The sequence below is a fragment of the Ailuropoda melanoleuca genome, chromosome 12 (assembly GCF_002007445.2).
Source record: "Ailuropoda melanoleuca isolate Jingjing chromosome 12, ASM200744v2, whole genome shotgun sequence".
Lineage (NCBI taxonomy): Eukaryota > Metazoa > Chordata > Mammalia > Carnivora > Ursidae > Ailuropoda > Ailuropoda melanoleuca.
In genome coordinates this window covers 8,997,530-9,011,030 of record NC_048229.1, presented here as the reverse complement: position 1 = coordinate 9,011,030, position 13,501 = coordinate 8,997,530, and the positions used below count along the sequence as shown (strand labels likewise).

Below are 13,501 nucleotides of genomic sequence, written 5' to 3'. Positions count from 1 at the left end.
TTATTTATTTATTCGACAGAGATAGAGACAGCCAGAGAGAGAGGGAACACAAGCAGGGGGAGTGGGAGAGGAAGAAGCAGGCTCATAGCAGAGGAGCCTGATGTGGGGCTCGATCCCAGAACGCCGGGATCACGCCCTGAGCCGAAGGCAGACGCTTAACCGCTGTGCCACCCAGGTGCCCCCGCTAATATTTTTCTTACGCCTAGGTATCAACTTCATAATTGTTACTCTGAAGTCTATTTCTGACATCTTGCTTATATCCATATTCATTAGGTCTGTGGCAGAGGCCACAGTCTCTGGTTCTTTTTTTTGTGGGGGTTCTTCCTCTTAGTCATTCTGTTGGGGTGGTTGAGGGAATGTACAGAGTCCAAAGTATTAACCAAGACCCAAGCAAAATACACCTGTTTTATAGGGACCTTAGGGTTGTTGTCCTCTTGTTCTTCCAGCCTGTATTCTGAGGAAAGGGCCTGCTACACTGTTACTCAGGCAACCCTGCTTGGGCAGAGTTACTGTGCCCTCTGTTGGGTGGGGGTTGTGGGCTCAGTGAAAACCAGTTTTCTGGGCTTTTGTTCTCTGGCAGCTTTCCCTGGCAGCTTTCTGCTTCTCTTCTGAGTATCAGAGCAGAAGTGACCACATCCAAACCTCTGTCTCAGAACAGAGAAATCACAGTCTGCTCTTCACTGAGGTCTCTAGGACACACAGTCTCCATTTCTGTCTGCACTGCTAAAAACCACAGCCTCCCTAGTTGTGCAGCCCATAGCAAAACACCCAGAGGTGGATCCCAGGGCCGGCACGTCTCTGCCGTTTGTGCTTCTAAAACCATGAGCTGCCCCTCTTTGTGCGGGCACACCCACAGCTACATATATCTCACATCTTCTTTATCCATTCATCTGTTGATGGACATCTGGGCTCTTTCCATAGTTTGGCTATTGTGGACATCAGTGCTATAAACATTGGCATGCATGTGCCCCTTCAGATCACTATATTTGTATCCTTTGGATAAATACCTAGTAGTGCAATTGCTGGGTCATAGGGTAGCTCTATTTTTAACTTTTTGAGGAACCTTCATACTGTTTTCCAGAGTGCCTGTACCAGTTTGCATTCCCACCAGCAGTGTTCGAGGGTTCCCCTTTCTCCACATCNCCTGTACCAGTTTGCATTCCCACCAGCAGTGTTCGAGGGTTCCCCTTTCTCCACATCCTCGCCAACATCTGTTGTTTCCTGAGTTGTTAATTTTAGCCATTCTGTCTGGTGTGAGAAGGTATCTCATTGTGGTTTTGATTTGTATTTCCCTGATGCTGAGTGATGTTGAGCATTTTTTCCTGTTATCCATTTGCACGTCTTCTTTGGAGAAATGTCTATTCATGCCTTCTGCCCATTTCTTGACTGGATTTTTTGTTTTGTTGGATGTTAAGTTTAAAAGTTCTTTAAAGACTTTGCATACCAGCCCTTTATCTGATAAGACATTTACAAATATCGTCTCCTATTCTGTGGGTTGCCTTTTAGTTTTGTTGACTGTTTCCTTTGTTGTGCAAAAACTTTTTATCTTGATGAACTCCCAGTAGTTCATTTTTGCTTTTGATTCTCTTGCTTTTGGAGATGTGTCTAGCAAAAAGTTGCTGTGGCTGAGGCCAAAGAGATTGTTGTCCGTGTTCTCCTCAAGGATTTTGATGGATTTCTGTCTACATTTAGGTCTTTTTTTCCATTTTGAGTCTATTTGTGTGTAAGGTTTAAGAAAGTGGTCCGGTTTCATTCTTCTGCATGTGGCTGTCCAGTTTTCCCAACATAATTTGTTGAAGAGACTGTCTTTTTTCCATTGGCTATTCTTTCCTGCTTTGTTGAAGATTAGTTGACCATAGAATTGAGGGTCCATTTCTGGATTCTGTATTCTATTCCTTTGATCTATGCGTCTGTTTTTGTGCCAGTATCATACTGGCACATACTTGATGATTACAGCTTTGTAATATAGTTTGAGGTCTGGAATTGTGATGCCTACATCTCTGGTTTTCTTTTTTCAATATTCCTCTGGCTATTCAGGGTCTTTTCTGGTTCCATACAAATTTTAGGATTGTTTGTTCCAGCTCTGTGAGAAATATTGATTGTACTTTGATTGGGATTGCATTAAACATGTAGATTGCTTTGGGTAGCATAGACTTTTTAATAATATTTGCTCTTCCAATCCATGAGCATGGAACATTTTTCCATTTCTTTGTGTCTTCCTCAGTTTCTTCCATAAGTGTTCTATAGTTTTCAGAGTATAGATCCTTTAACTCTTTGGTTAGGTTTATTCCCATGTATCTTATGGTTTTTGGTGCACTTGTAAATGGTATCTATTCCTTGATTTCTCTTTCTTCTGTCTCATTGTTAGTGTACAGAAATGCAACTGACTTTTCTTTGCACAGATTTTATATCCTGTGATTTTGCTGAATTCCTGTATCAGTTCTAGCAATTTTTTGGGTGGAGTCTTTTGGGTTTTTTACATAGAGTATCTATGTCATCTGCGAAGAGTAAAAGTTTGACTTCTTTGCCAATTTGGATGCCTTTTATTTCTTTTTGTAGTCTGATTGTTGAGGCCAGGACTTCCAATACTGTGTTGAACAACAGTGGTGAGAGTGGACATCCCTGTCATGTTCCTGACCTTGGAGAAAAGCTCTCAGTTTTCCCCATTGAGGGTGATATTCGATGTAGGTTTTTCATATATGGCTTTTATGATATTGGTGTATGTTCTTTCTATCCCTACGTGGCAGAGAGTTTTTATCAAGAAAGGATGCTGTATTTTGTCAAATGCTTTTTCTGCATTTATTGAGAGGATAATATGGTTCTTGTCCCTTTTATTAATGTAGTGTATCACATTGAAACAAGGGCTTTGAATGATATACTGGACCAGATGGATTTAATAGATATATTCAGAGCATTTTATCCTTGAGAACAGAATAGACATTCTTTTCAAATGCACATGGAATATTCTCCAGAACAGATCACATACTGGATCACAAATCAGGTATCAACCAGTACAAAAATATTGAGATTATACCATGCATATTCTCAGATCACAATGCTTTAAAATTTGAATTCAATCACAAGAAAAAAGTTGGAAGGAACACAAATACATGGAGGTTAAAGAGCATCCTACTAAAGAACAAATGGGTCAACCAGGAAATTAAAGAATTTAAAAAATACATGGAAACAAATAAAAACAAAAACGCAACAGTTCAGAACCTTTGGGATGCACCAGAGGCAACCGAAGAGCAAAGTATATAACAATAAAAACCTTTCTCAAGAAACAAGAAAAGTCTCAAATACACAACCTAACCTTACACCTAAAGGAGCTGGAAAAGAACAGCAAATAAAGCCTAAAATCCAGCAGGAAAAGAGCGATAATAAAGATTAAAGCAGAAATCAATGATGTAGAACTTAAAAAAAATAAAACCAATAGAACAGATCACAAGGAAACTAGGAGGTGGTTCTGTGAAAGAATTAGTAAGATAGATAAACCCCTGGCCAGACTTATCAAAAAAAAAAAGAGAAAGGACCCAAATAAACAAAGTCACGAATGGAAGATGAGAAATCACAACCAATGCTGAAGAAATACAAACAATTACAAGAGAATATTATGAGCAGTTATATGGCAACAAATTAGGCAATCTGGAAGAAATGGATGTATTCCTAGAAACATATGAACTACCAAAACTGAAACAGGAAGAAATGGAACAGAAATAGAACCTGAACAGACCCATAACCAGCAAAGGAATTGAAGCAGTAATCAAAAATCTCCCAACAAACAAGAGCCCTGTTTGGATGACCTCCCAGTGGAATTCTACCAAACATTTTTTTTTAAGATTTTATTTAAAAGAGAGTGAGAAAGCGAGAGAGAGCATGAGCAGGAAGAGGGGTCGAGGGAGAGGAAGAAGCAGACTCCCCTGCTGAGCAGGGAGCCCAATGACATGAGTCTCGATCCCAGGACCCTGGGATCATGACCTGAGCCAAAGGCAGACACTTAATAAATTGAGCCACCCGGGCGCCCCTATACAGCTTGCTTTTATGAACAAAGAATTAACCTGATTATAAATCCTCTGTAGAGATACTATCAAAAACAAAGAAAGAAAACTACCTCAAAGATACAGATGTAGTGAAGAGAAGGGCCATATGCACCTCACTGTTCATAGCAGCATTGTCCACAATAACTAAATCGTGGAAGGAGCCTAGATGCCCTTCAACAGATGACTGGATTAAGAAGATGAGGTCCATATATACGATGGAATCTTACTCAGCCATCAAAAAGAACACTTTCTCAACATTTGCTGCAACATGGACGGGACTGGAGGAGATGATGCTAAGCGAAATAAGTCAAGCAGAGAAAGACAATTATCATATGGTTTCACTCATTTATGGAACATAAGAAGTAGGAAGATCGGTAGGAGAAGAAGGGGAAGAAGAAAGGGGGGGGTAAACAGAAGGGGGAATGAACCATGAGATACTATGGACTCTGGGAAACAAACTAAGGGCTTCAGAGGGGAGGGGGTGGGGGAATGGGATAGGCTGGTGATGGGTATTAAGGAGGGCACGTATCGCATGGTGCACTGGGTGTTATACGCAAGTAATGAATCATGGAACTTTACATCAAAAACTAGGGGTGTACTGTATGGTGACTAACATAATATAAAAAATATTATTAAAAAAAAGAAAACTACAGAGCAATATATACTTCATGAATATAGATACAAAGTACTACCCACTGAATACATCAATAAATAAAAAGGAATACATAACTAACAGTGTAATAATCTGAGGAATGAAGGACAGATTGAAATTCAAAGCCAATTAATGAACCCATAATGAGCTACCACTTCCCACCTACTAGGATGGTATAATCAAAAAGACAGATAACAAGTATTGGCAAAACTGGAGTCATTGGAACTCTCATACACTACTGATCAGAATATAAGACAGTGTAATCACTTTGGAAAACGGACAGTACCTCAAAATTTTTACCTCAGTTTTATCATCTGACCCAGAAGATGCACTCTTAGGTATATATCCCTGAGAAATGAAAACATGTCCACACAAAAACTTGTACACAAACATTCAGACCAGCGTTATTTATAACAGCCAAAATGTGGAAACAGCTCAAATATCCATCACCTGATGAATGAATAAATAAATGAGGTATGTCCATTCAAGGAATATTATCTAGCAATAAAAAGGAATTGAAATACTGATACATGCCACAACATGATGAACCTTATTACTCTAAGTGAAAGAAGCCAGTCACAAAGGACCACATATTGTATGATTCCATTTATATGAAATGAATGATTCCATTTATATGAAGTGTCCAGAATAGGCAAAATTATAAAGACAGGAAGTAAAGGAGTGGCTACCTAGGGGTGTGAGGACGGGACTGAATAGTAATGAGTAAGAAGTGTGGGGCTTTCAGGTAATGAAAAAATTCTATACATTAAAAACTAATGATGTACTATATGCTGGCTAATTGAGCGTAATAATGAAAAAAGTTTTTAAATATTCTAAAATTGATTGTGGTAATCGTTGCCATTAACTTGTACAGTTTAAATGTGTGAATTATATATCAATAAAACTGTTGTTAAAAGTAAATAAATGTTGAACCACCCCTGCAGCCCAGGAATAAATCCCACTTGGTCCTGATGAATAATCCTTTTAATGTACACTTGGATCTTATTAGCTAGTATCTTGGAGAGAATTTTTGCATCCATGTTCATCATGGAAATTGGTCTATAATTCTCCTTTTTGGTGGGATCTTTGTCTGGTTTGGGGATCAAGGTAATGCTGGCCTCATATACCAAGTTTGGAAGTTTTCCTTTTATATTTATTTATTTATTAAGTAGAGGGAGAGGGAGAGAGAGAATCCTAAGCAGATGCCATGCTGATCGTGGAGCCCAACGTCAATCCTATGACCCTGGGACACCTGGGTCGCTCAGTCAGTTCAGCGTCTGCCTTCATCCCAGGGTCCTAGGATCAAGTCCCGCATCAGGCTCCTTGCTCTGTGGGGAGCCTGCTTTTCCCTCTGCCTGCTGTTCCCCATTTGTGTACTTGCTTGGTCTCTCTCTCTCTCTCTGACATAAATAAATAAATAAATAAATAAATAAATAAATAAATAAATAAATAAATAAATAATTTTAAAAAAAATCGTACGACCCTGAGATCATGACCTGAACTGAAACCAAGAGTCAGACAATCAACTGACTGAGCCACCCAGGTGCCCCTAAATTTATTTTTGTAGTTCCTCATTTTTCTCTTCTTCTCTTGCTTTCTTCCTTTGTGATTTGATTGTTTTCTTTACTGTTATGTTTGGATTCCTTTCTCTGTATTTTCTGTGTATCTATTATAGTGGTTTGGTTTGTGGTTACCTTGAGGTTCATATATAGCATCCTATGTGTACAGCAGTTTAAGTTAATAATCACTTAAGTTCAAACACATTTTGAAAGCACTACATTTTTACTTCCCCTCCCTATTTTAAGTATTTGATGTCATATTTTATATTTTATTTTGTGTATTCCTTAACTAATCATTGTAGATACAGTTGATTTTCGTATTTTAATGTACATATTAAGTTGACACGCTACTTTTACTATATGTTTGTTACTGGTGAGATTTTTTCTTTCATAATTTTCTTACTTCTAGTTATGGCCTTTTCTTTCCCCTCTAAAGAGGTCCTTTAACTTTTTTTTGAAAGGTTTGTTGAATAGTGATGAACTCCTTTAACTTTTGTTTGTGAAATTCTCTCTTTTTCAATTCTGAATGATAATCTTGCTAAATGGCGTATTCTTAGTCATAGATTTTTTTTTTCCTTTTAGCACTTGGAATATATCATGTTGCTCTCTTCTGGCCTGCAAAGTTTTTGCTTGAAAAATCAGCTGATAGTCTTATGGATGGCCCCTTATATATAACTAGTTGTTTTTCTTTTACTGCTTTTAAGATTCTCTCTTTAATTTTTGACATTTGAGCTATGTGTCTTGGTGTGGATTTTTTTGCATTTGTTTTGTTTGGGATTCTCTTTGCTTCCTGGACTTGGATGTTAGTTTCCTTCCTCAGGTGAGGGAAGTTTTCAGCAATTATTTCTTTAACTTTTCTGCCCTTTTCTCTTTTCTGAGACTACTATAATGTGAATGTTTGTACACTCAGTGTTGCCCAGAGGTCTCTTAAACTATCCGCATTTTTCTGTTTTGTTTTGTTTTTACCAAAAGAAACAGCAAAATATTTTTATCCTTATTTTTTGTCCTTGTTTTTGAAAGGTATTTTTTCTTTGTATAGAATTCTAGGTTGACAGATTTTTAAAAAAGATTTTATTTATTTATTTTGACACAGAGAGAGAGAGAGAACAAAAGCAGGGGGAGGGACAAAGGCAGAGGGAGAAGCGGGCTCCCTGCTGAGCAAGGAGCCTGATATGGGAGTTGATCCCGGCACCTTGGGATCATTACTTGAGCTGAAGGCAGACACATAATCGACTGAGCCACCCGGGTGTCCCTAGGTTGACAAATTTTTCCCCCCCATTTCTGTTATTTTAAAGATGTTGTGCCTATGTTTTCTGGATTGTATTATTTCTTATAAGAAGTATGATGTCATTCCAATATTTGTTCCTGTGTATGTAATAGGGCTTTTTACCCTGAATGCTTTTGTTGTTTTCTGTTTGTCACTGATTTTCGGTAATTTGAGTAGTATGTGTCTTGGTGTGTTTTTTTCCCCATGTTTCTTATGCTTTATATTTTCATTAAATTTGAAAAAAATTGTTTATTTCTTCAAACATATTTTGTTTCTCCCTGCTTTTCTACTCCTTCTGAAATTCCAGTTCCAAAAGGGCATTAGCCCTTTTGATATTGTCTCATAGTGCACTGAGGGTTTGTTCATTTTTTTAAAAAGATTTATTTATTTATTTGAGCTGATGGAGGGGAGCAGAGGGATAGGGAGAGAAAAACCCAAGCAGACCCTGCACTGAGTATGGAGCCAGGTCTTGGGCTCAACCCTACAACCTTATCACAACCTGAGCTGAAATCCGAGTTGGATGCTTAACTTACTGTGCCATCTAGGTGCCCCTGCTCATTTTTTAAAAGACTTTTTTCTGTTTTATTTTAAATATTTTCTACTTCTTTATTTTTAAGTTTATTAATCTTTTGTCATTTCTACTTTGTCATATTTTAATTTCATGCATTTTCATCTCTAGAATTTTAGTTTGGATCTTTTTTATATCTTCCATATCTGCACTTGTCTATTTTCCTCTACCTTCTTGGACATATGGAGTGTATTTGTAATAGTTTTGTTAATATCTTTGTCTACTGATTCTTATAATCTGTATTTCTGAGTCTATTTCCATTGATTAATTTTTCTCTTGGGCATGGGTCTATTTTCCTGCTTCACTGTATCATTTATAATATATTTTTTTAGAAGGCAAGGTGAGGGGCATCTGGGTGGCTCAGTTGTTTGAGCAGCTGACTTCAGCTGAGGTCATGATCTCAGGGTCCTGGGATCAAGCCCTGCCTAAAGCCCTGCTGTCATGGGGCTCTGTGCTTAGTGGGGAGCCTGCTTTTCCCTCTTCCCCTTGCCTTACTCATGCTCTGCCTCTCTCAAATAAATGAAATCTTGGGGGTCCTGGGTGGCTCAGTCACTTAAGTTTCTGCCTTAGGCTCAGGTCATGATCCCAGAGTCCTGGGATGGAGCCCCACATCAGGCTCCTTGCTTAGCGGGGAGTCGGCTTCTCCCTCTTCCTTTGCCCCTCCCTCCTGCTTGTTCTCTCTCTCTCTCGAATAAATGAATAAAATCTTTTTAAAAAAATCTTTAAATTTTTTTTAATTTTTAAAATATTTATTTATTAGAGATAGTGAGTGAGAAAGAGAGAGAGAGAGAAAGATAGTACAAGCTGGGGAAGAGGCAGAGGGAGAGAGAGAAGCAGGCTTCCCACTGAGCAGGGAATGTGATGCAGGGCCAGATCCCAGGACCCTGGGATCATGACCTGAGCCAACGGCAGACACTTAACCGACTGAGCCACCCAGGTGCTCCTAAAAAAAAAACAACTTTTTAAAAAGGCAAGGTAAACAAATAGCTGAAGTATTTTATTTGTTCACAAGTAAGCTTGTTAATGCTGTATAATGAAAATCTACAAAGAATAATGTTACAGTTTTTGGTTAGATTTAAGTCAGGCATACATTAATAAGGAATCTTAGAATATGAACATTCCAGAAATTTTTTCTAAGCCATTTGATCAGAACAACTGTATCTGAATATTACCTTACTTTGAAAGGTACAGGGACACATTTGAATTGAACTCAGAATTTTTCAAAATAAGCCCTAATTAATAAAACTGTTCTATATTCAAACTAAAACAATTTTAATAAAACTTTTCTTTCCAGAAACAATAATAAAGGAAAAAGGCATTTTGTAAAATGTGGTTCTAAGCAAGTAACAGTAAAAAATGTATACTTCCACCTCCTCAAAACAGAGGCTACTTTCTGTTCCTCAGCCTTGGAAGCAAGGTGATGAACAGTCTGTAAGTAAGTATGGGCAGGGGGTTGCCATAACAAAGCTCGAGCAGTTCTTAAAAAGAATTTGGGGGAGGGGCTCCTGGGTGGCACAGCGGTTAAGCGTCTGCCTTCGGCTCAGGGCGTGATCCCGGCATTCTGGGATCAAGTCCCACATCAGGCTCCTCTGCTATGAGCCTGCTTCTTCCTCTCCCACTCCCCCTGCTTGTGTTCCCTCTCTCGCTGGCTGTCTCTATCTCTGTCGAATAAATAAATAAAATCTTTAAAAAAAAAAAAATAATAATAATTTGGGGGAACTTGACCAAAGGATCCAAATTCTGTTTTTAATAACAGATACAGAGGTGAAATTGCTCCTTCCACGTAGCAGTGCCACTGGGGGCTGGCCCAGCCCCGTGCTCACCTGCATTGTGCTCCCAAGCAAATCCTGATGCTCCTGCTCCAAGGGAAACCTTTTCTTTTTAGAGGTTCAGTGTCCAGGGAGCTCTTTGTGTGAATGAGGTGAGCACAGACTCCATGTGGGTATTTTAAGGTTTGGAGTCAAAGTATTTTTCAATATGGCTAGGCAGAGTCCATGTGTTAAACAGCCCATCTCCAGTTTGTCCTAATTCCTCATCAAGCATTTGTAGACCCAGGGCCACAGAACTTTGTTATGTCACCATAATCACATCTGTGTCATCCTAACTTAAGATTCATGCTCTGTGCCTGGAAAACAGTCCATGTATTTAACAATAATACCTACATATAGAACAATCTACCTTTATTACTTATATGGTCACAAAACATTAATGATCTGTAGACCAAGCAAGTGCTTTTAACCATAATTGTGGCACATCAATTCACAGCCAGAATCCCCAAGACCAAAAAAATCTGCACAATACAAATAATATTTTAAAATACACATACTTCTTACAGAACTGTGCTTGGGGAAACTCCCATTTGTTGAGTGGCACTGAGGACATCTTTTGCTAAACTGCTGCTCCAGGTATTTTTGTTTGGAAAGTCTTTCACAGTAGGTCACAGTTGTTTATTGATGAGCAGAAAAGAAAGATATGCTTGTGGCAAGCAGAAAGTTTTAAGGTCTTTCAAGTTGTATTTTAAAAAGGACATGTAGAAATGTTTAAACGTTTTCAGGATGCAAAATTGGGGCTGAAATGTGATTATCAAACCAGTTGCAAAAAGTGTATGGCAGCCATCTCTTCAGGTAAAACCTGGTACCCAGAGATGCAAGAAAGCTTCAGGACAGGCTTCAGGAAAGCTTCAGGCTTGTCCCATATTCTCATCTTGTCCCATAATCTGATCATGTGTGGAGTTGGACAGAGGGGCAGGTGCTGCCATTTTGGGGAACCGGCGTTCAGCAGCACCACCACGAACTCCATGGCCACTTCACCGTCACCCACGTCATCCCACTGAAGGGCCAGGAACCAGGAGTGACTGGGGTTGCAGCAGCTGCCTAACCGCTGGCTCCTCAGTGGAGTTCACAAGCCAACCAAGATTTATAAGATTTTATTAGATGCCAGACGTTGCAGATTTTACATTGCTGGTTGTTAGATCTATATATATAGATTTATTATAGATTTATATATAGATTTTATATATATATATAAATTATAGATTTATTATAGATTTATATATAGATTTTATATAACTCTGAACCTATCTGATACATATACATATATGTATACATATATGTATACATACATATACATACACATATATGTATATGTATATGTATCAGATAGGTTCAGAGTTAGCTACATCCAAGACAAAATCAAATATTCCTTTAAATTTGATTTTGTCTTGGATGTAGCTAACTCTGAAGCTATCTGATCCTTTCAAGGCTTGTTTTTCTAAGACTTGCTTTTAAACTTTCATTAAGGCAGTCTTTCATGTACAGCTAATTCTGTCCCATTAGTGAAGCGATATTCTTCTCATGATTCTACCTTATTATTCTGCAGTACCTTCATTTCCTGCCTATATATCAGGAAGTCTTTCCACTCTGGCTGATGGAAACACAAACTATTGCTTTAGACTCTGTTTCACCTATTCCTCTCTGGTTGTTCTGTTCCTGGCCTTCATGGTTTTCTGTCTCACATGCTTAGGTCAGTACTTAATCAAGGACTTGAGGGTACCTCTGCAAATCTCCAGAACACTATATCTATGTGGCTACCTCTTCTCTGATAATCTGCTTCGTGTATTTAGCTGTTCTAGCCTCTCACTAAGACAGCCGATCTGTTTGGATTCCTCCTCACTGCACTCACTTTTTTGTGCCAGTGAGCTGGGACACTTGCTTGTCTTTCTTCTTTCAGGGATTACTGTTCTGCATCGATTGTTACCTAATGTTTGAAAACCAGGTGTATCATATATTTTTCTCAATTTTTAGTTTTCAAGGTTGAAGGGCAAATTCTATTTCTATTATTTCATCAAAGATGGAAGAAGAAATTTTCTTCTCTGGGATTTTGTCCTGCTGATTCCTTGCTATATTTTCAGTTCTTTGATGCTTTTAAGGATTTAAAAAATATTTCATCCAGCATGTTTAATTTTTTTAAATGGGAAATTTGGTTCAAATAGCCTAGACTATCATTATTAGAAATGGAATTCCTTATAGTCTTTCCAATTAAAAAATAAAATAGAAAAAATATTCTAGGTTATCTTCATAAAAGTACAACAGATGGGTGAGAGAAGGTGGCTAATGCTGTGGTTCCTCTGAATAGTCAAAAAGATATAAGGAATCCAAGACATATAATAGGTAGGCCTTGATAGAATTCCCACACACGGCCCAGTTTTGCATGTTATGGATATTAGATGGTAAATTACTAATAGACCATTAGGTAGGATTCTTTATAGTAGAAAATAATGTAATAAATTGAAAGAAGTCAGAGGGGGACAGTTATGATGAGTCTTTTTGATTCTCACCTAGATATTCTACATCTCCTCATTTCTTTACACCGTCAATTACATCTGGTATCTGTATAAAGAGCTGAAGATGAGACACAACCAGAGTGGGCAGAGCACATTTCCACTGGTAAGTTTTATTCAGAGCTAATTATTAAGAACAGTACACTAAAACAAATCCATATGTCCTTGATAAACAGTATAAGCACTCAGCACTGGGTAGGTGAATTCATGGAGGTTAATAAAAGAAAAATCATTCTCACAGAGTTTCCATTCTGTTGAAAAGATTTCCTCTTCTCTCTTGCCATCAAAAAAATAAAAAGATTTTGATTATAGGAAACATTTATTTACAGTACTGTTATTATTGCCGGTTCCATCCTTCTTAGCTCCATGCTAATCCATCATTGTTGCTAGAGTAAAGAATAAGATCAATTCAGTGGTTTCTAAAGCAGACTTACTAGCTTGTAAAGTAATATCATAAATCAGTTCCAGAATATTTTCTTTACCCTAATCAAATTTTTCATGCCCTCTTATTGTTAATTTCCTACCCACCCCCTATGCTAGGCAACTGCTAATTTAATTTCTGACTTCATAGATCTTCCTTTTTTGGACATTTCATATAGATGGAATCATCCAATATATAGTCTCTTGTGTCTGATTGATTTCATTTAGCATAATGCTTTTGAAGTTTATCCATTATAGCATATATAAGTAATTCATTCTTTTTTAGTGCTGAATAGTATTTCATTGTATAGTACACTCAGTTCCTTATTCCTGCTTCTTTCAGTATATCACTAAGTGACTTTGGTAGAAAACATTTTTAGGGGTGCCTGGGTGGCTCAGTCGGTTAAGCGTCTGCCTTTGGCTCAGGTCATAATCCCGGGGTCCTGGGATTGAGCCTCGCATCGGGCTCCCTGCACAGCGAGGAGCCTGCTTCTCCCTCTCCCTCTGCCCTATCCCCCTGCTCATGCTCTCTCTCGCTCTCTCACAAATAAATAAATAAATAAAATCTTTTTTATTTTTATTTATTTTTTTATTATAATATTTTTTATTATATTATGTTAGTCACCATACAGTACATCCCTAGTTTTTGATGTAAA

At 38.0% G+C, this 13,501-nt stretch overlaps 1 protein-coding gene across 1 annotated transcript in view; it reads left to right on the top strand.

The window, feature by feature from the left end:
• The window catches only part of TMEM116 (transmembrane protein 116), a 70,883-nt gene that overhangs the window by 45,135 nt on the left and 12,247 nt on the right, over positions 1-13,501 (top strand). Inside the window, exon 5 of the mRNA XM_034637965.1 lies at positions 12,427-12,531. Coding sequence (XP_034493856.1) covers positions 12,427-12,531 — 105 coding nt within the window. The remainder of the gene's footprint in view (positions 1-12,426; positions 12,532-13,501) is intronic.